Source organism: Mya arenaria, chromosome 3 (assembly GCF_026914265.1).
Source record: "Mya arenaria isolate MELC-2E11 chromosome 3, ASM2691426v1".
Taxonomy (NCBI): Eukaryota; Metazoa; Mollusca; class Bivalvia; order Myida; family Myidae; genus Mya; species Mya arenaria.
The window spans coordinates 55063234-55083529 of NC_069124.1; the positions used below are offsets into that span (position 1 = coordinate 55063234).

Sequence of the window (20296 nt, forward strand, 5' to 3'; positions counted from 1 at the left end):
CGGAGAACAAAAAGTAATAAAACACGCCCAAATTGCACTATTTCGGACTATAAATTGTGAAAAGAATTTAGGAGGAGTACCCCTTAACCCGTCTGCAAACATTAAAAACAATCAAATGTCGGTTTTTTAGGGAAGGACGAATGTCAAAAGGTTGTGCCCAGAAGTTACGCACCCTCTAACGTCTATTCCTGGATCCGCCCCTGCTTATTCTCATAGGAACTTTCAGGAGAGTGTGGCTGCATACTAATTCAAGTCTTACGTATTGCTATAAGCCAGTAAATTCGTACTCATTTATCTTTGTGTTACACTAAATCAAAGACAGCACCAATGACTTATTCTTGCAACGCATATTTAATTATTATTGTAAGTACTTTTTGTGTGAAAAATACTGTTTTTAATCAATTAATGAGTTGCGCGTGACTAGTCATTCGTGTAAAATGTATATGTGCAATATACCTAAATGAAGTGATCAAAACACTTTTTTCTAAAAAAAACATATAGGTATTGGACTTATTGGTATTAGTCTACAGCCACAACAGGTGCGTCCCTGTATAAGCGTTCATTAAAAGTATTACCAATGCCCACAAGATTTATGTCATTTTGGCAAGGTGCTCTTTTGTGAATGCTTTATCCTATAAATCTTTCGACAAGCCTCGCAAATGATTGATAACGCTTCAAGGATTATTTTTGTTGTAAATTAGAGAATAGCAAGCGATAAATGAACAGCACTTGAAAAGTGACAAAACTGAAATTAGAAGGCCAATACCCTGTTATGTACTGTACATGTAAATGTACGCAAAAACTACGTATACAAATGGTCATGAAATAACGACAGTCTAAAGCTATCATACGCTTCAAGTTCAAATGTTTAATATAAAACATCTTAATGGTAGAAAGGAACTGATATTACATTTCTAAAAATCAAATCATATTTAGAATCTACAAGTAACGGCTACTAAACGTTTCCATGTTGTTTTTGTTTTAAAGTGAAGGATACAAGTTTATCTTTTTCATGTTTGTTGTTGTTGTTATTGTTGTTGTTGTTGTTGTTATTTCAAATTAGGTTGTCAAATCACGATATTCGCTTAATGGTCTGTGAGATGTGCAACACACATTTTTTTATTTGATAATTTAAGATTATTTTTTTATTGAACATCAGCAGACATGTTCCAAAGTGTTTAAATCCTCAGTATCATTATCGTTTGATTTATTGTGATATCTTACGAGAGCCCCATTCCTTGATAAGCTTTGTTATCGACGTGACTACCTCTTAAACCTCATTGAAAACCTGTAAAATGTATAAATATATGATGCCCCGTCCGTATTTGTTTGCTGAAACCATTTTATGGTAGAATGATGAATGACAATAATGATATTATTTGCTCTAGTGTGGATATCCAATAGTGAAAAGGTCTAAAGTTTGTTTCCTCTAATTGGAAGATGTAAAATGCAAATAGCAAATATAAGTGCACGGAAATTGATATTTAATGATTCTGTAAGCCTTTATTCATCCATACCGATACTGAAAGTTTTCCCAGGCGTTTAACATTATAATGACTTTGCAGTGTTCAATAGATGGACGTGCCACTCACTCAAGAAAACGGATTAATAATTGAATCAAGACTTTTTGATTGTGTCATTACAAAAGATATATATTGCTGAAAAGATAAGGATTTTTTTAATGAAAATCAATGGATTTATTTCACAATAAAATGAGAATGTATTTTGGATAATAAACGCAATTTTGAAAATGGCGTTAACGTCGTGATATGACGTCACAAATTACTCTTAACGTCGTTTCCATAGTACGCGCCTGAGAGACATAACAGTAAGTTCATAAGACGTGTTGAAAACGCAGTGTTGCAATAATACCACCATTCAAATATGAAACAAATTACATCAAATAAAAAAAACATCTGTGACAGCTTCCGTCATGTCTAGCAAAAACGACCCCGACGCAACTGATTTGGACTACTACTCAAAACCCGAAAACTACACCGGCTCAAACCTCCAGGCATTGCAGAAATTCAAGTCCGACAAAAATAAGGCAGACAGTGCCTCAAAAAAGAAGGAGAAAAAGAAGATCGTCAAAGATGCCAAGTACTATTTCTTCCACCAGTACAAACACATCTTGAAAGACGTCATATTTATAGATGACCTGATCGATCGGGAGCGGGACCCGGATAGCGAAGATGAGTCAGGGGACGAGGATGTGGCTGCCACGGACGCTAAGTCCACCACCGCGGACGGCCTCCATCCCATTTATGAGGATGAAGGTATGGGTAGAAAAAGCATGTTTAATGTTAAAAATCAAACACTCTTGCAACAACATAACTCGGAATATCTTTTAATATCATATCTTCAGTTATAGGAAACGAGTTGAAAATATTGAACATCAAATACTTTCGAAAAAAATAACTAAACATACTGTTTTCATACATGGCATATTTTCAACAATACACATGAATTAAAATCGAACAGTAGCTCGGTCTTAAGGTAATTAAACTGTGTACACTCTTTTTTCCAGTTGAAGTGCTTTTAAAAATAGTCGCGCACTTAAGCGGCGTACTTAAACGAAATGCATCTTTCTTGTTCAACTCATCGATTACTATTTCCTCATTAATCACACCAATTGTGTACTTTTTCACTTGAATACCTCTCAGAATCCCATGAATAGCTCCTAGGTGTCCTAACAAATTTATTGCATCAGCTTTCATCCATAGGGAAACTGACACCAAGAATATTAAAATGCCATTAAAAATGCCCGATCGCTCCAAAGAAGTATTAGCGTGGCTAGTTGGTGCCATCGTCGATGCCCACGGTACACATTCTCTCACTGCCACGATATTGTCCACTAATTGAGGTGAATCTTGACAGATGGTGAATACATTTGATACGGTAAATTCGTGAGTCGTTGTGAGTCTTTGGTGATTCTGGCGAATCGAGAAGAGCCACGTACGACTGTTGAGGTGTTGCTAGGATTTGTTACGATTTGTTTCCAATCCTAGCGCAATCCGGTAGCGAAGTCATTTACTCAATCTAACATAGTCGTACGGACTGGCATCCGTGAGTAATCGTAGACGATAGTAGTAGATCGTGACCTTTGTTTAAACATGACGCTCACTGTCACGATTGTAGCCCCCAATCCTCCCTGACTTATCGTAGATGCATGAATCGTGAAGAATCGGGAACGTATGGCACCGATTCGATACTTTGATACGATTGCTCACGATTACCCAGCGGTTGGAATACGAATACTGCATGGCAACAGTATTAGTACGGTCATATGAATAACAACAATATGAGGCTTCCTCAAAGTGACACTTTTATTCAAAATCAATACATACACATGTATAACAAACATCAATTTTGAGTGGTAAACCTTTAACTACTGACTAAATAATGCATTTATAGAAAATATTAATTACTGATAACAAGATTGTAGCCATATATTTTAAAGCAGAAAGCGCAAAAATATTAAATGATTGGTGAATGTTAAAAGATTTACTGTGGTTTCAAATAGTGATTTTATGAGGTAGAAATACCGTGTTTTATGACCGTTTCTTTCAAATTAAACTCAGTATCCTTCATAAGAACCATTGTTTTCGACAATTATTTATCCTTTTTGGAATATTAAAACAATATTATTAATTGTGGTAAATCTTATTTGGGAGTAAGAGTGCACCTTCAAGATTGCTCAAATATATGTTACACGCCTTAGTAGAGTAGCAAATCGTATAAATCGTGTTGTAGCAATCTTGTCCATTCGTACTGAATCGTGATAGAATTATAAAGCCGACATCGACTACAATATACCCACAAAAGGCCATGCATGCTAATTGATGTCCGTAAGACTGTGCCCGATCTCAACCTATTTGGTTCTGTTAGATATTTGTTCATTCAGTTATTTAGAAGAACTGTAAATACAAATTGGCAAGGATACGTATATATAAGGTGTCTATGGTCTTAATACAAGTGTTATAGCAAAGGAAACTACTTTTGGGTTATATTATGATACATTTATTAAAACAAGACCTTAAACATTCTAAATATTCCGCGTTTAGTGCATTATTATACAGCGTATTCACTCAGCCTCCACCCTTTCGTCAAGCTCCCTGGCTTTTGGCTCCAGCTCAACCCACAGAAGGGTGTGTAAACATGCTTATTCCAGTGAACAGGCGGTCAATCATTTCCGACGACAGAACACTCGATAATATTGGCATTATCTTAAATGTATGCTTCTTTAGTAAAACTCAGCTGAAAAGTGATGAAAATATTATACTTTCGTTTGTACACATGCTCGTGTTTCATGGAATAATTGTTCTTACTACTCCATAAACAGTAGTTTTACAAAATAAACCGAAGTACGTGTGAATATTAAACATATTTATATGGCACTGCATTCCCCGATTTTTCAAATAAGCCCTCATAATTGTGATATAAGATAAAATAACAAGTCATATTTAAAATTTACGATGATATCCGTTCTTTTGCTTTAGCTCGGAAGTGTCGTTGGCTCATTTTTATACACAGCTCCTAAAAGAGCACCCGTGACTTACGTTTTATCATTACCTCCGCTCTTTGTCTCTAGCTCGGGAATGACCTTGGCTCTTTTTTCTCTACAGCTCCTCAAAGAAGCCACTTTTTCGTCCTTTTTGATAAAGTCATTCAAAAATTATCATTTTATTTTGTTTTACCTATTCTTAAGATAAACAGTTGTGTGTGACTTTTTGGTTAATATTTGCAGGGGTATAATATGAAATTCCTTATAATCAAGACTATATGAATACCATAAAGTAGTATGAATTTTGTTCAACCGGGTGTCCTGGGACGCTGAATGTTTTATTGTATTATTCTGTACATGTTTCTTTTTACGAGCGGCACTTTTGTGTATGTTGTTTTGATAATAATTGCACAACTACCGTGCCACTAACTAGTTTAAAGATGTACTCTTACTCCCACATACGATTTACCACAATTAATACATAAATAAATGTCGAAAACAATGGTTCTTGTACCGAGTTTAATTTAAAAGAAAAATGCCTAAAAGACGGTATTTCTCCCTTATGAGACTATAGAGTATAGTAGATCACAATAAATCTTATAGCATTCACCAATCATTTAATATTATTTGCGTTTTCAGCTATTTAATACACAGTTACAATTCTGTTATCAGTAATTAATATTTTCCATTAATGCATTATTTAGTCAGTAGTTAAAGGTTTATCACTCAAAAATAATGTTTTTTATTCATGTGTTTGTATCGATTTTGAATAAAAGTGTCACTTTAAAAATAGTGCAATACATACATATTAATATGAATAAACTATGGTATTCGATACGAATTGCTCATGTACACGTGGATGTATGATCTATGATCATTTGTGTCAGGTCACATCCCGATAGACGGCAAGAGCCACGGTTCGTGCTCTAACGACACCTTCTCCCCCGGCCACGGCCCTCATGCGACCGCTAGCGGCACGGACGAGCTGTGTGTGACGCCGGACTCTGGGGGCTTTGGAACACCGGGTGGCAAGAAGCGGAATATGCTCACGCCCAGCCCCAGCGGACGCCAGTCCACTGCCATACAGAAAGTGGTGGCTAAAGAATACAGACGTAAACAGGTAGGAACCTGCTAATTTCTAGGAAATCGAATGTCTTTTGTAGACGCCAGTTGTCCCTGACTGCATGCATGGAAGACTCGCTTTTGCCGTCACTAGTTTTATTTAGCTCAAGTGTGCATCTCTTTGTTCTAGATTGTGTTTCATTGTTAGGATTCATCCCAGCTTTTTTAATTATATAGTTTATATCACAGAAGAGTATATGTTTTATTTTCGAATAAACGCAGTCTTTCTAAGAAGAATGACAGACCTCTACTAGTGTATGAAAGATTTTTTTTTAAATCATTTAAAAAAGAAATGTTTGTTTTGCAGCTGAGGGATAAATTCATCACCTGCATCAAAAGTGTAAAGGCTGTTTGTAGATTGTCAGCATCAGCGAAAAACAAGTAAGTAGTTACAATAGTGCTCTTACACGAAGGTAAACAAATACACACATTGATACTTTAGTGGCACCCAACATACAGTGATTAACGACCCGCGGCATGGCCATACATTCCCAAATACGGTTGTTTTAAAAGCAATGATCTTTATGTCACCTGTAAGGTTTATTGTGTTTGATCATTGACTTTTTTTCTCATTTTGATTCATCACTGAAGAAGAAAAAAAGAAAGTATAACTTTAAGACCATTGTTTAAGAACTAAGGCATCTATTTTCAAGGCAAACCTGAATGATACTCATATAACTATTACTTCAGTCAACAACTATTGAAAAAGTTGTTCGGCGCCTCTGATGCATTCAAAACTCACCAGAAAGCTCAAATTGAAATATGACCAATAAACCATTGGTACAAAAACTCCTGAAAAACGCACTCAATTTTATATTGAGAAGCCTGTATGTATAAAGTCAAGAGCCCCCGTAAGTCTGCGGCAAGTTGAACACTGAAGCAAACAGTAGCTTGAAGGACCAACGTCCGTTATCAATTATATTGGGTCCCATAATTTACTGTCACCAACAGTTGCTGCACTTCTTATTGGAATCTCATAAAGATAAGATGAATAAATATTTGAGTACGCTCACTATTTGTTTATTTCTTTCTCAATTTACAGTTTATGTTGCTAAATAAAATTGAAGAAGGCAAAAAATGGCACGAAGATATATTTAATTGACACTTGAATATGTTTGAAATACTGCACTTGAACTGTTTTATAAGTGATTAACTGCATGATATGTAAATACGTCAAATTATTCAAGTATTCATATTTAATTGTGTGTACTTAGGTCTACTTTAGAAGTCGAATTAACACATGTATTTTGAAACTATTTACTTTTTACGATCATTACTTAACTTATACATAGAATTATTTTATGTTCTATTAGTGAGATAAATGTCTCCCGACCGTGGAAACCGCCCCTTACCAACACCATCAGTCATTAGCAACACCAACTGTACCTGAATAACGCACCTTACCAACACCATCAGTCCTTAGCAACATCAACTGTTCCTGAATACCGCCCCTTACCAACACCATCAGTCCTTAGCAACACCAACAGTACCTAAATACCACCTCTTACCAACACCACCAGTCCTTAGCAACACCAACTGTACCTGAATAACGCACCTTACCAACACCATCAGTCCTTAGCAACATCAACTGTTCCTGGATACCGCCCCTTACCAACACCATCAGTCCTTAGCAACACAAACAGTACCTAAAAACCACCCCTTTCCAACACCACCAGTCCTTAGCAACATCAACCAACCTGAATACCGCCCCTTACCAACACCATCAGTCATTAGCAACACCAACTGTACCTGAATAACGCACATTACCAACACCATCAGTCCTTAGCAACATCAACTGTACCTGAATACCGCCCCTTACCAATACCACCTTTCCTTAGCAACAGCAACTGTACCTGAATACCGCCCCTTACCAACACAATCAGACCTTAGCAACATCCACTGTACCTGAATACCGCCTCTTACCAACACCATCAGTCCTTAGCAACATCGACTGTACCTGAATACCGCCTCTTACCAACACCATCAGTCCTTAGCAACATCAACTGTACCTGAATACCGCCTCTTACCAACACCATCAGTCCTTAGCAACATCAACTGTACCTGAATACCGCCTCTCACCAACACCATCAGTCCTTTGCAACATCAACTGTACCTGAATACCGCCTCTTACCAACACCATCAGCCTTAGCAACATCAACTGTACCTGAATACCGCCTCTTACCAACACCATCAGTCCTTAGCAACATCGACTGTACCTGAATACAGCCTCTTACCAACACCATCAGTCCTTAGCAACATCGGTGGAACCTGAATACCGCCTCTTACCAACACCATCAGTCCTTAGCAACATCGACTGTACCTGAATACCGCCTCTTACCAACACCATCAGTCCTTAGCAACATCGACTGTACCTGAATACCGCCTCTTACCAACACCATCAGTCCTTAGCAACATCAACTGTACCTGAACACCACCTCTTACCAACACCATCAGTCCTTAGCAACATCAACTGTACATGAACACCGCCTCTCACCAACACCATCAGTCCTTAGCAACATCAACTGTACCTGAATACCGCCTCTTACCAACACCATCAGTCCTTAGCAGCATCCACTGTACCTGAATACCGCCTCTTACTAACACCATCAGTCCTTAGCAGCATCAACTGTACCTGAATACCGCCTCTTACCAACACCATCAGACCTTAGCAACATCAACTGTACCTGAATACCGCCTCTTACCAACACCATCAGTCCTTAGCAACATCTACTGTACCTGAATACCGCCTCTTACCAACACCATCAGTCCTTAACAACATCAACTGTACCTGAATACCGCCTATTACCAACACCATCAGTCCTTAGCAACATCAACTGTACCTGAATACCGCCTCTTACCAACACCATCAGTCCTTAGCAACATCAACTGTACCTGAATACCGCCTCTTACCAACACCATCAGTCCTTAGCAACATCAACTGTACCTGAATACCGCCTCTTACCAACACCATCAGTCCTTAGCAACATCAACTGTACCTGAATACCGCCTCTTACCAACACCATCGGTCCTTAGCAACATCAACTGTACCTGAATACCGCCTCTTACCAACACCATCGGTCCTTACCAACATCAACTGTACCTGAATACCGCCTCTTACCAACACCATCGGTCCTTAGCAACATCCACTGTACCTGAATACCGCCCCTTAACAACACCATCGGTCCTTAGCAACATCAACTGTACCTGAATACCGCACCTTACCAACAACATCGGTCCTTAGCAACATCAACTGTACCTGAATACCGCACCTTACCAACATCATCAGTCCTTAGCAACATCCACTGCACCTGAATACCGCCTCTTACCAACACCATCAGTCCTTAGCAACATCCACTGTTCCTGAATACCGCCCCTTACCAACACCATCAGTCCTTAGCAACATCCACTGTTCCTGAATACCGCCCCTTACCAACACCATCAGTCCTTAGCAACATCAACTGTACCTGAATACCGCCTCTTACCAACACCATCAGTCCTTAGCAACATCAACTGTACCTGAATACCGCCTCTTACCAGCACCATCCGTCCTTAGCAACATCAACTGTACCTGAATACCTCCCCTTTTCATCACCATCAGTCCTTAGCAACATCAACTGTACCTGAATACCGCACCTTATCAACACAATCAGTCCTTAGCAACATCCACTGTACCTGAATACCGCCTCTTACCAACACCATCAGTCCTTAGCAACAGCGACTGTACCTGAATACCGCCTCTTACCAACATCATCAGTCCTTAGCGACATCAACTGTACCTGAATACCGCCCCTAACAAACACCATCAGTCCTTAGCGACATCAACTGTACCTGAATACCGCCTCTTAGCAACACCATCATTCCTTAGCAACATCAACTGTACCTGAATACCGCACCTTACCAACACCATCAGTCCTTTTGCAACATCAACTGTACCTGAATACCGCCTCTTACCAACACCATCAGTCCTTAGCAACATCAACTGTACCTGAATACCGCCTCTTACCAACACCATCAGTCCTTAGCAACATCAACTGTACCTGAATACCGCCTCTAACCAACACCATCAGTCCTTAGCAACATCAACTGTACCTGAATACCGCACCTTACCAACACCATCAGTCCTTAGCAACATCAAATGTACCTGAATACCGCCCCTAACTAACACCATCAGTCCTTAGCAACATCAACTGTACCTGAATACCGCCCCTTACCAACACCATCAGTCCTTAGCAGCATCAACTGTACGTGAATACCGCCTCTTACCAACACCATCAGTCCTTAGCAACATTAACTGTACCTGAATACCGCCTCTTACCAACACCATCAGTCCTTAGCAACATCAACTGTACCTGAATACCGCCTCTAACCAACACCATCAGTCGTTAGCAACATCAACTGTACCTGAATACCGCACCTTACCAACACCATCAGTCCTTAGCAGCATCAACTGTACCTGAATGCCGCCTCTTACCAACACCATCAGTCCTTACCAACATCAACTGTACCTGAATACCGCCTCTTACCAACAGCATCAGTCCTTACCAACATCAGTTTTACCTAAATACCGCCTCTTACCAACACCATCAGTCCTTACCAACATCAACTGTACCTGAATACCGCCTCTTACCAACACCATCAGCCCTTAGCAACATCAACTGTACCTGAATACCGCCTCTTACCAACACCATCAGACCTTAGCAACATCAACTGTACCTGAATACCGCCTCTTACCAACACCATCAGTCTTAGCAACATCCACTGTACCTGAAAACCGCCTCTAACCAACACCATCAGTCCTTAGCAACATCAACTGTACCTGAATACCGCCTCTTACCAACACCATCAGTCCTTACCAACATCAGTTTTACCTAAATACCGCCTCTTACCAACACCATCAGTCCTTACCAACATCAACTGTACCTGAATACCGCCTCTTACCAACACCATCAGCCCTTAGCAACATCCACTGTTCCTGAATACCGCCTCTTACCAACACCATCAGTCCTTAGCAACATCAACTGTACCTGAATACCGCCTCTTACCAACACCATCAGCCCTTAGCAACATCAACTGTACCTGAATACCGCCTCTAACCAACACCATCAGTCCTTAGCAACATCAACTGTACCTGAATACCGCCTCTTACCAACACCATCAGTCCTTAGCAACATCAACTGTACCTGAACACCGCCCCTTACCAACACCATCAGTCCTTAGCAACATCAACTGTACCTGAATACCGCCTCTTACCAACACCATCAGTCCTTAGCAACATCAACTGTACCTGAATACCGCCTCTTACCAACACCATCAGTCCTTAGCAACATCAACTGTACCTGAATACCGCCTCTTACCAACACCATCAGTCCTTAGCAACATCAACTGTACCTGAATACAGCCTCTAACCAACACCATCAGTCCTTAGCAACATCAACTGTACCTGAATACCGCCTCTTACCAACACCATCAGTCCTTACCAACATCAACTGTACCTTAATACCGCCTCTTACCAACACCATCAGCCCTTAGCAACATCCACTGTTCCTGAATACCGCCTCTTACCAACACCATCAGTCCTTAGCAACATCAACTGTACCTGAATACCGCCTCTTACCAACACCATCAGTCCTTAGCAACATCAACTGTACCTGAATACCGCCTCTTACCAACACCATCAGTCCTTAGCAACATCAACTGTACCTGAATACCGCCTCTTACCAACACCATCAGTCCTTAGCAACATCAACGCTACCTGAATACCTCCCCTTTTCATCACCATCAGCCATTACATACATCATCAGTTCCTGGATACCGCCTCTTCCTACCACCGTCAGGTCCTGAATACCTCCCCTTTTCATCACCATCAGCCATTACATACATCATCAGTTCCTGGATACCGCCACTAACCAACACCATCATCCCCTTGATACCTGAAATAAATAGTGCTTTATCAATACATATGTTCTTCACTTCAAAATTAACATTTACAGAGCAGATACAATCAAAAGGTATATGGGTTATGGTGTGCAGTGCCTCATTATATGATATGTGAATATCATATATGCTAGCAAGTTCAAATCCAAATCACATATCTATATTATTTTATAATACATGCGCTTTTTCTAATGAATTCTTGTTGTGTCTTTCCTATACAGAAATATATAGAAATAAAAGGGCTTTTTATAACTCAGCAGAATGGACGTACAAGAGTGATGGTATGGAAGCCCGTGTCCCAATATCGCAAAAATATTCAAATCTCAATCTCAACTCGATTTACAACATACAATCATAGTATGATATTAAACAAAAATCTTGCATGTTTTTATGCTTTTTAAAAACGTATTTTTTCATATAATGTGTTGATAAAAAGATTTTGGCAAAATTTCTATAACAAAAAATATACTTGAATAAACTGTTAAAAGGCAATGAACTACATTTTTGGTTGTAGAATACTTCCCTTGGAATCTAGACCTAGGGTTTTAATCATCATATACAATGATAGAATGTGGTTTTAAAATGTGTAAAAACATTATTCATTTTCAATAAATTTTGATGCTATGTAGTAAAAGACTAATATTGATATTTGACTTAAGTATTCTTTCGTGAAAGTTAGGCTTAGCAGGACTTTCAAGCAAGGAGTGCATATTTCAAGCTTCCTTACTTCTGACTTCTAACTGCTTTACTTAATATTTAAGTTCCACGCATTTAACTTCTATCTTTCTACCTGGATTTCAAATGACGAACTTTTTACTTCTACCTGTTGGAATAGACTTCGGAACAGATTTTGAACATTCGCGGATTTCCCGTTGAAAGTCATTGACTGCCATTTCATGTAATATTTGATTAAACAAGTTGAGGTTCTCCTCCTTCTAAATTGGCAAGGAGATTAGAAGTCAGATATTTGAAGCCAAAAGTGAAACATCCTTCGTAGTTAATATAAGTAAGGAAGTTAGAAATATGGACGCCGAAGTCCTTTCAAGTTTTCCATAACTTTCTTAGTCAGCTATCGTTTCATGGTGTTATAGGGCAGAAAAGGCTTATTCGTGGCGTGAATATATGCTTTATCTCTACTGCTTGCGCATTTAAATCAAATACGTCGGGAAAAATGGATAAATGGTCATTTGCCCAAAATGCAAGAAGTGCAGAACTTTACCATTTTATTGCAAAATTGTTTATAAAATGTACTTTTAGTACTTTTTCTAGGTAATTTATTATTGAGTCCCACATTTCGATGAATTATTTTCTTTGTTTTAAAGTCTCAGAATATTTCATGAAGCGTAGTTATCATTATGAGTCATTGCGTTCTTTTCTGCTGCTTCACCCTATAGGCAAACAGATATGCCTGGTATGCGGACGTTCATGGACATCGCAAACGAAGAGTCGACCACCGAAGAGAACATGAAAAACGCCGGTCTTTCATTCGACCCCAACTACTTCAAGGCCATACGAGAGGTAATAATTCAAATGTATTGCGAGTCAATCATCTTTGTTCATTCAAGGATCACATCAATAGCGGATCCAGGTGTGTGTGGGGAGGGGGGGAGGTGGGGCTCACCCAAAAGTTTAATTTTTAATTCAATGCAGGAGTAAAACGTTGTAAAATACGAGAATCCCCCCAAACCACCATCATTTTTAACACAATAAATTTCGGTTCTATGGGAGGGAGACAAGTCAAAAGGTAACGCCTCTTAGTAACGCCCCCTTCTTACGCCAAATTCTGTAACTGCACCTGTCACATGGGCCAATGATTACAGGATTTTTGCATATAATTTAGTGAGGTCGGTGCTGTGAAATAGTGATATAGATGTCCACCTATCTTTATTGAGGTCCCGAACTTGATCCACAAAGTGGCCTCTCAATATCGACCCAACATTATCCACGCAACGGATACTTGTATTTAAGGGGAAGTTTGCATGAGCATGGATTTTACGTAGGAATTGGAAACAGCGTGAGTTCATATAAAATTATCTTCCAGCATCCTCAGATCAATCGTTTGATCAGACCCATCATGAAAGTGTTTTGAATTTAAGTTTGATTTCAGATCTCATTGAGCTCAGAAACCAAGAATATTCTAACAACTAGTCCAGACAGACGAACGCCGGAGCATGTACAAACGGTAGGTACTAACTTCATTAATAAAATCATTGACTTGTATAACAAACAACCTCAATGCATTGGCAACCATACCTTTAACCTCCATTTGTTAAATATTGGCACCACAGTGGAGGTTGGGGCATTTTCGACGCCAAACTAAATCGTTGTCCAGTTTTAACCTAACTTTCCAAATAAAAAAAGCAATGCAATTCGATCAAGCGAACTAAGTTTAAGTTGCTAATTTTCATTTGAACAATACTTTCTATTCTAATGTGTTATAGCCTTATATTAATTGTGTTTTATTTCAAGGCGATGTTCGGTCTGCAGTGTCTTCGCTCGTATGCGGAGTACCCGCTTCACATGCAGGAAAAGCTTGCTAAGGTCGCTTGGTATGAAGTGTAAGTAAAAGCTTTTATATGTGTGGGCGTTCAAATTAAATATCTTATTTGGCAATTGAACGAATACAAACAGAATATTTGTCTTCAAAACCACACCCGTCATGTGTGTATCTTGTTTTTCATCGTAGCCTGTAGCTTAACAAAAAATAATCATAGTAGTTTTCGGATGCAAGTCCATGTAGTTACCAAGTTATGCAATACGTTTAATTAAAAAAAATATTTTGAAAGTCATAATTGTACATGTTTACGTGTCTACGTTACTCTTGATTTATGAATAACACATTTAAAACGTGGCTTCATGAAAGCAAACCTGTTTACGTTTCAGTGTCGCCCCAAAACGCATCATTATTCGCCAGGGTCATTTCGCTGAAAACTTCTACTTCATTCTCTCAGGACATGGTATGTTCCATTCGTGTTCATTCGTTTTCACACGGCATCGCATGTTCTTTTATTTCAACACGATATGGCATTCAAAAATAAATATAATTTTATTTTTTGTCTTTGAATTGTACAGATCTATAATTATGATAGATGATTATGTTCAGAAAATTGAGCATTGCTGTCTGGCTTGCTATGTGTGACTTGTAAAATGATTTAAAGCAAGCAAAAGTTAAACTTACGTATTATTTTTATCAATTCGTTTAAAATAATAAGCATTTCTATTTCTAACATATGCATTCTATATTACGAACAGTGAATGCAGTAACCATTCTAATTTACAGCGGTTGTGACCATCCTCTTAAAGAACCCAAAGACCGGTGCAACATTCGTGAAAACAGCAACAATCATGAAAAAGGGAATGAGCTTTGGGGTATGGACTTGCGCTTCCTTAAAATCACAAAGAAATACACAGTTTAAAGTATCGACCGTCGTATTGTTTACATAATTGGCAAAAATAATATTTCGAAATAGCTATAATTAGATAACGGAGAGTGAAATACGGATATTTCTTTCCGGTTTCCAAATTTTATGTTTATGTCTCAAAACATTTTTGACCAAAATTTAACAGGTATGATAAATGCATTTATTTAGCTCACCAGAAATTGTTTTGCTTCATCACTTCGTGTGGAGGGATTCAAATGTCCAGTGTTTAAACAAGCCTCGAACCAGCTGATGTATATGGGTTTTAAGAATATTTAACACCTACCATATTTTTATATTGTATTGAACTTTTTTGTCCGCCCCAGTACACGACTAAAAGTGGACGGTCACAGTTACTAGCCAGGATATGATCAAGCTGTTGTCCAACTGTGAGACGCAATATAAAAACCATCTATAATACATTATAGCATTGTAACCAAATATATGTCCCATCAGGAACTGGCATTGCTGCATCACTCAAAGCGAACGGCCACAGTGACCAGTCAGGACACTGTGCAACTGCTGTCCATCGGGCGTGAAGATTTCTTCGATATTTTCATGTCCGTGGATGGCGATGACAACATGCCGCATCATATTCGCTTTGTCAGGTACATATAAATCTGACCTTATACGTATGTCAAATATCTTAAGTGCTAAAAGCTAATAAAATGACGCTAGAGAGCAATCCTAGGTAGAAACCAGGGATTGGTACCCAAGAGAACGTGTGTGTGTTTTCGCGCAAAGTTCAAACTATTGGATATACATTGTAAATGTTTCATACATGTTTAAAATAAGGTATAATGTTCAAAGTAATACTGAAATATCAATACATGAATATGTTTCAGTCTTAATTTTATGCAGTTATAAGAAACAAAAAAACAACATTTTTTTTCTCGAACTTCTCAAACATCTGCGCACTTTAAATGTGTTTATTTTCTCTTGTGTTGCGTTCGGGCATAAATGCATAATGCAGACTTGCACACCCTTGAAAAGACGTATTATACTTGTATTCATTTTTATTTTTCAGTAACCTTGACTTCATGAAAGACTGGCCTATCGAAGAGTTGATCGAGCATCCTGAACACTGCCTGCTTCATTTCTTCAAGTAAGTCCTTCCATTCTTGTTGCTCAAGGGATGATATAACATTACGTTTTAAGTATTATGTGTAGTTTCATAACCATTCTGATACTTTCCTAAGCCGAAAATGGTCATATCAGATGTTTTTATTCTGCAAAGGTATATAGACCTTCTTTTATCTAGCTATAATTTGTGTTGCCTTCATTATATTTGTGATGCATGCTTCTTTGATTTTCCTTCAGACGGAATACTACAATCGTCGCCAATAGCAACAATTCGGAATGGTTGTACATAGTCAAATCGGTAAGCTATTAAATGATATTCTTTATTCGAACCTCTTCATATATAAATCTGCAGAGTATACCGCATTGAAAACCTTATATTTTATGTTTGTAAAAAATCAAAATAGAAACTGTTGAAACCAATACAAAGAAGCATGATCTGAATTATATTTGCAACTTTTTTACAGGGATCGTGTGTCGTTATCAAAAAACTGAAAGGGGTGACTGCGCAAGCGACCAGGGCCAAACCAAAGGTCAATGACGATGACTTCCTCCCGCCAAAGGTCAAGGCCATCGTATTCGGTAAGCTCTTGTCATTCTCATTCATCAGAGGTTTGGCAACGGTCCATCTAACCATGTTACGCATGATATCATCCCTCTGGTGTATGAGGCTCTTGTTACAGCAATTTTAAATAATTTTGTTAAATATGTGTTTAAGATCGTAAGTTACTTGACATTAAGTGCAATCATTTAAAATATTTGATTTATGTTTACAGCTCCAAAAGTGGACTCTGGTCTTCGGAGTAAACCCAACTCCACAAAAGAAGAGGACAAAGATAAAAAGGTAAGGTTTAGCGATTGACTCAATATATTTGTCTTTACTTTGCAATTTGTTTTTCCCACTGTCGATTTTCCGCGGTCAAATTTCTATATAGAATATTCCGTTGAGTGTGTTATACAAAAATCCGTATCCGTAGGACCTCGGTCATTTTCCATCGAAAACAGCCTTCGATGTAAAAGGATTGTTTACAACGTCAGATTTCTAAACATTTAACTAGGCTACAAGTAGATCGCGTAGTTATTTCAATTCAGCAGTTAAACCTAAGGGCTTTACACTTAGGACTTTTTGTTTGAATGAAATACACTTAAATGGGAATCAATTTTAAATTTCTATCATAAATTGCACGTTATATTAACACGAAAATTAATTAATTAATATCATTATTATAAATTTAAGATCTACCTCCCCTGATGCACCAGCATACATCACAGTTTGGTTTCGATTGAAAATGGCCGAGTTGTTTCGAATGACGGTTATCTTTTTGTATCTTTCTGCTTTGCATGGCTGTACATTAAGTTACCTCTTCCGATACGCATAAGTGGCAATAAATTAATGTGAAAATGAGTAAATAACCAACTGATTTTTTCACAAATTCTAGTGGTTCTTATCTGACACAATTATTTCAACCAGTATTTATTGTCGTCATATATTGTTGGCATTTTAATTTGAGCGATTTAACCTTCTTTTTGATAGGTTGTGCAATAAGTAAGTTTTAACTCCCAAAGTTTCACCGTAGACTTCAGATTTTAACATGTTCATCAATAGAGAGTACAGCCTATGAGAGAGGTAGAAGTGTTTGAGATTGCTTCAATCCGTGTTATGGCAAACTTATGTTTCCTTCCTTTTTTTAAACTAAAATACAGATTCAAATCCAGACACATTACAATGAACATATGCTTGCTAAATAGTGAACTGGTATACGATGCAATAACCTAGGTTAAAGGGCTTTTAGATATTTTAAACATGACCTTGTTTTGTTCAACGTTTGTTTTGCATTATAAGTATGAAGTTTCTGTTATTTTTTCATATTTTACCGTTTTCTTAATATCATTTATTGTTTTAGATTTTAACAATTTGTTTAAAAGTACAGCCATGTGCTGAGATATTTAAAAAAAACCTTTTAAAAATGTTACCATTCAATGAAAACTTGTCTACTTTCAGTTTGAACATAAGTGATTTTACTAAAGGTGTGTGTGTATGTGTGTGTGCGTGCGTGCGTGTGTGCGTGCGTTTGTGTGTGCGTGTGTGTGCGTGTGTGTGCGTGCGTGCGTGCGTGTGTGTGTGTCACGTTTGCGTCACCTTCGGTTTATTTAGTTAATTATTTAATATTTTCAGGAGGAGGGGTCCGATAACACACAAACGAAATTCTCGAGAGAGGCATATAGCAAAAATCCTGCAACGAAACCAGCCCACTTCGTAAGTATTTATGAGTTCCGTGTTTGTATGGTACTTTGATTTAAACACGAAAGGGCTTACTTTTGACGTTGAGTAGCCTAACATAAAACTATGGTAACATTTCAAGGAAATCAATGGTTAGAACAATTTCAAATTAAGACGAAATTGAACTCAAAACATGACGTTTTGGCTTACAGTACGTACACCACCTTAAAGCTGCACTCTCACATATTGAACGTGTAGACCGCTTTTTTATTTTTTGTTTAGAAACGAGCCAGTTTTTGCGAAACTCCATGGAAACCAGTTATATAAGACTGCTGACAAAAAAATCAGATCGCAGATTTTTTATATTTAAGTTCAAAAATTGTTGTTTTACGCATTTTTCTTAAACCATTAGTAAACGGTTTAAGCCATAAAACATTAATTTTCGGACGGAAAAATGAAAATCTGCGATCTGATATTTTGTCAGCAATCTTATTTCATTGGTTTGCAGATAAAAATGCTCTTTCCAAGACAAAAAATAAAAAAAGATGATAAAACGTTATATCTGTTTGATTGCAGCTTTAATAAATATGTATTTTGGTGATTGTTTTATATGAATTTAATCAACTAACACAACCTTTCAAACTACACCAATATTACATGGGGCTAGTATGCATCAATATTTAACCCGATATGTTTCTTTATTTTCAGTCATCAAAGAGCAGTTTCGCGAAGAGGAAGAATTACGAGCTTCCCCCGGTGTGCGTCCCCAAGAAGCCGGAAGTGGATCCGGAGGCGCTAGCGCCGCCTAAGCCCGGTCCTGTATTCGTGCAGGTTGCCATTATGAAACCAAGGGACGTCTTTGTAAGTACAACATCCTTTGTAGTCAGGAATGTTCTAAATTACACTTAAAATTAAAAGTTCTCTTTTTTTTCAATTCCAACCGAGTTGATGTATTTTAGATTACCATTAGTCATAGTAACCGGTGAAGCAAAACATGATCTTTCAAAATCATACATATATAAGATATATAATAAAATATATTGAAGCAGGCAGTCGATTTATATGTAAGCTTTAACTTGCTAAACAAAATTTCAGGGACTTGATTCCCTAAGATTTGAAGGCGATGTTCAGCGAGCTCATACCTCAGTCAGTCTGGTAAGTTTGATATTTTTATACACTCATAACAGGCAGGCGATTCCGGTATTATATTAACTTAGCGTAAAGTTTTGAGTGCAGAATTACTTTCAACTAGCGAGTGATAATATTCCAGTATAAATGAAAACAGTTGAAACCCTTTGGCTTGAACTTGCTGGGCTCGAATTCCTCATTGGCTCAAATTAGATATAAAGGACCTATTTCTTTTTCCTTAAGGTAATCATTCCCGCTTTGCTCGATTTTTCGAGGCTCGAGGTATTTTCAACTGTCCCTGCGAGTTCGATCCAACGGGGTTCGACTGTTGAAACATTATTCAAATCGTTATTGTAAAAGTTGCTATAGTTACCAGAGGTAACTATCCAATGACCACCATTTGTTAATGTATTACCAATTACGTCATTTTCTACGTATTATCTTTTTTCTTCATATTTAAATTTTAATGATAAGCCTATCCTTGTCAGGTAAGCCGTGGAGCAGAGTGTATCATGTTGTCCAAGGATTTCTTTGTGAAGCACGTGAACACGGCCGTCAGGATGCGCCATCGGGAGACCGTCCAACAGTACCCGGAAGAAAAGATCTTCCAGGACAACCTCCAAATCAAGGAGGACTGGACGGCTTACCGAAAAGTGCTTCTTAATGACATCACCAGTAGGATCAAGGAAAACTCGAATAGATTTATGTCGTAGCTTGGCTGCAAGTGGAACCGTCATAGATGCTCTGTAAATGTGTGTATTTTAATGTCATATCTCAAGGATCTGTGATATATTTAGTGGTATATTTTGTGACCAAAAATGAATCAAAGTTATATCTCATGCCAGGTTTTTTACACAAGTGAATATTGATTTGTTTTGTACGATTTCT

The 20296-nt window shown here is 38.0% G+C and overlaps 1 protein-coding gene across 2 annotated transcripts; it reads left to right on the forward strand.

Moving 5' to 3' along the window:
- Nucleotides 1-1631: 1631 nt before the first annotated feature.
- Nucleotides 1632-20253, forward strand: LOC128229103 (cyclic nucleotide-binding domain-containing protein 2-like). Of its 2 annotated transcripts, XM_052940783.1 has the most exons (18): nucleotides 1632-2276; nucleotides 5392-5624; nucleotides 5934-6007; nucleotides 11617-11634; nucleotides 12955-13078; nucleotides 13668-13742; nucleotides 14030-14118; nucleotides 14444-14517; nucleotides 14841-14929; nucleotides 15436-15587; nucleotides 16007-16084; nucleotides 16300-16360; nucleotides 16527-16641; nucleotides 16836-16903; nucleotides 18236-18316; nucleotides 18989-19141; nucleotides 19376-19435; nucleotides 19897-20253. In XM_052940783.1, exons 1-18 carry the CDS (start codon nucleotides 1934-1936, stop codon nucleotides 20119-20121), a joined length of 2112 nt encoding a protein of 703 aa, XP_052796743.1. In that variant the 5' UTR covers nucleotides 1632-1933; the 3' UTR covers nucleotides 20122-20253. The 2 variants fall into 2 exon arrangements, with proteins under 2 accessions (XP_052796743.1, XP_052796744.1); XM_052940784.1 differs by lacking the exon at nucleotides 11617-11634.
- The last annotated feature ends 43 nt before the right edge of the window (nucleotides 20254-20296 follow it).

What these genes read in the sequence shown, in the direction of transcription:
- LOC128229103 (XM_052940783.1), top strand. Translation starts at nt 1,934, where the DNA reads ATGTCTAGCAAAAACGACCCCGACGCAACTGATTTGGACTACTACTCA. An exon ending in CAACGAAACCAGCCCACTTC is followed by an intron (nt 18,317 to 18,988) that starts GTAAGTATTTAT and finishes CTTTATTTTCAG; the next exon opens with TCATCAAAGAGCAGTTTCGC. An exon ending in TGAAACCAAGGGACGTCTTT is followed by an intron (nt 19,142 to 19,375) that starts GTAAGTACAACA and finishes ACAAAATTTCAG; the next exon opens with GGACTTGATTCCCTAAGATT.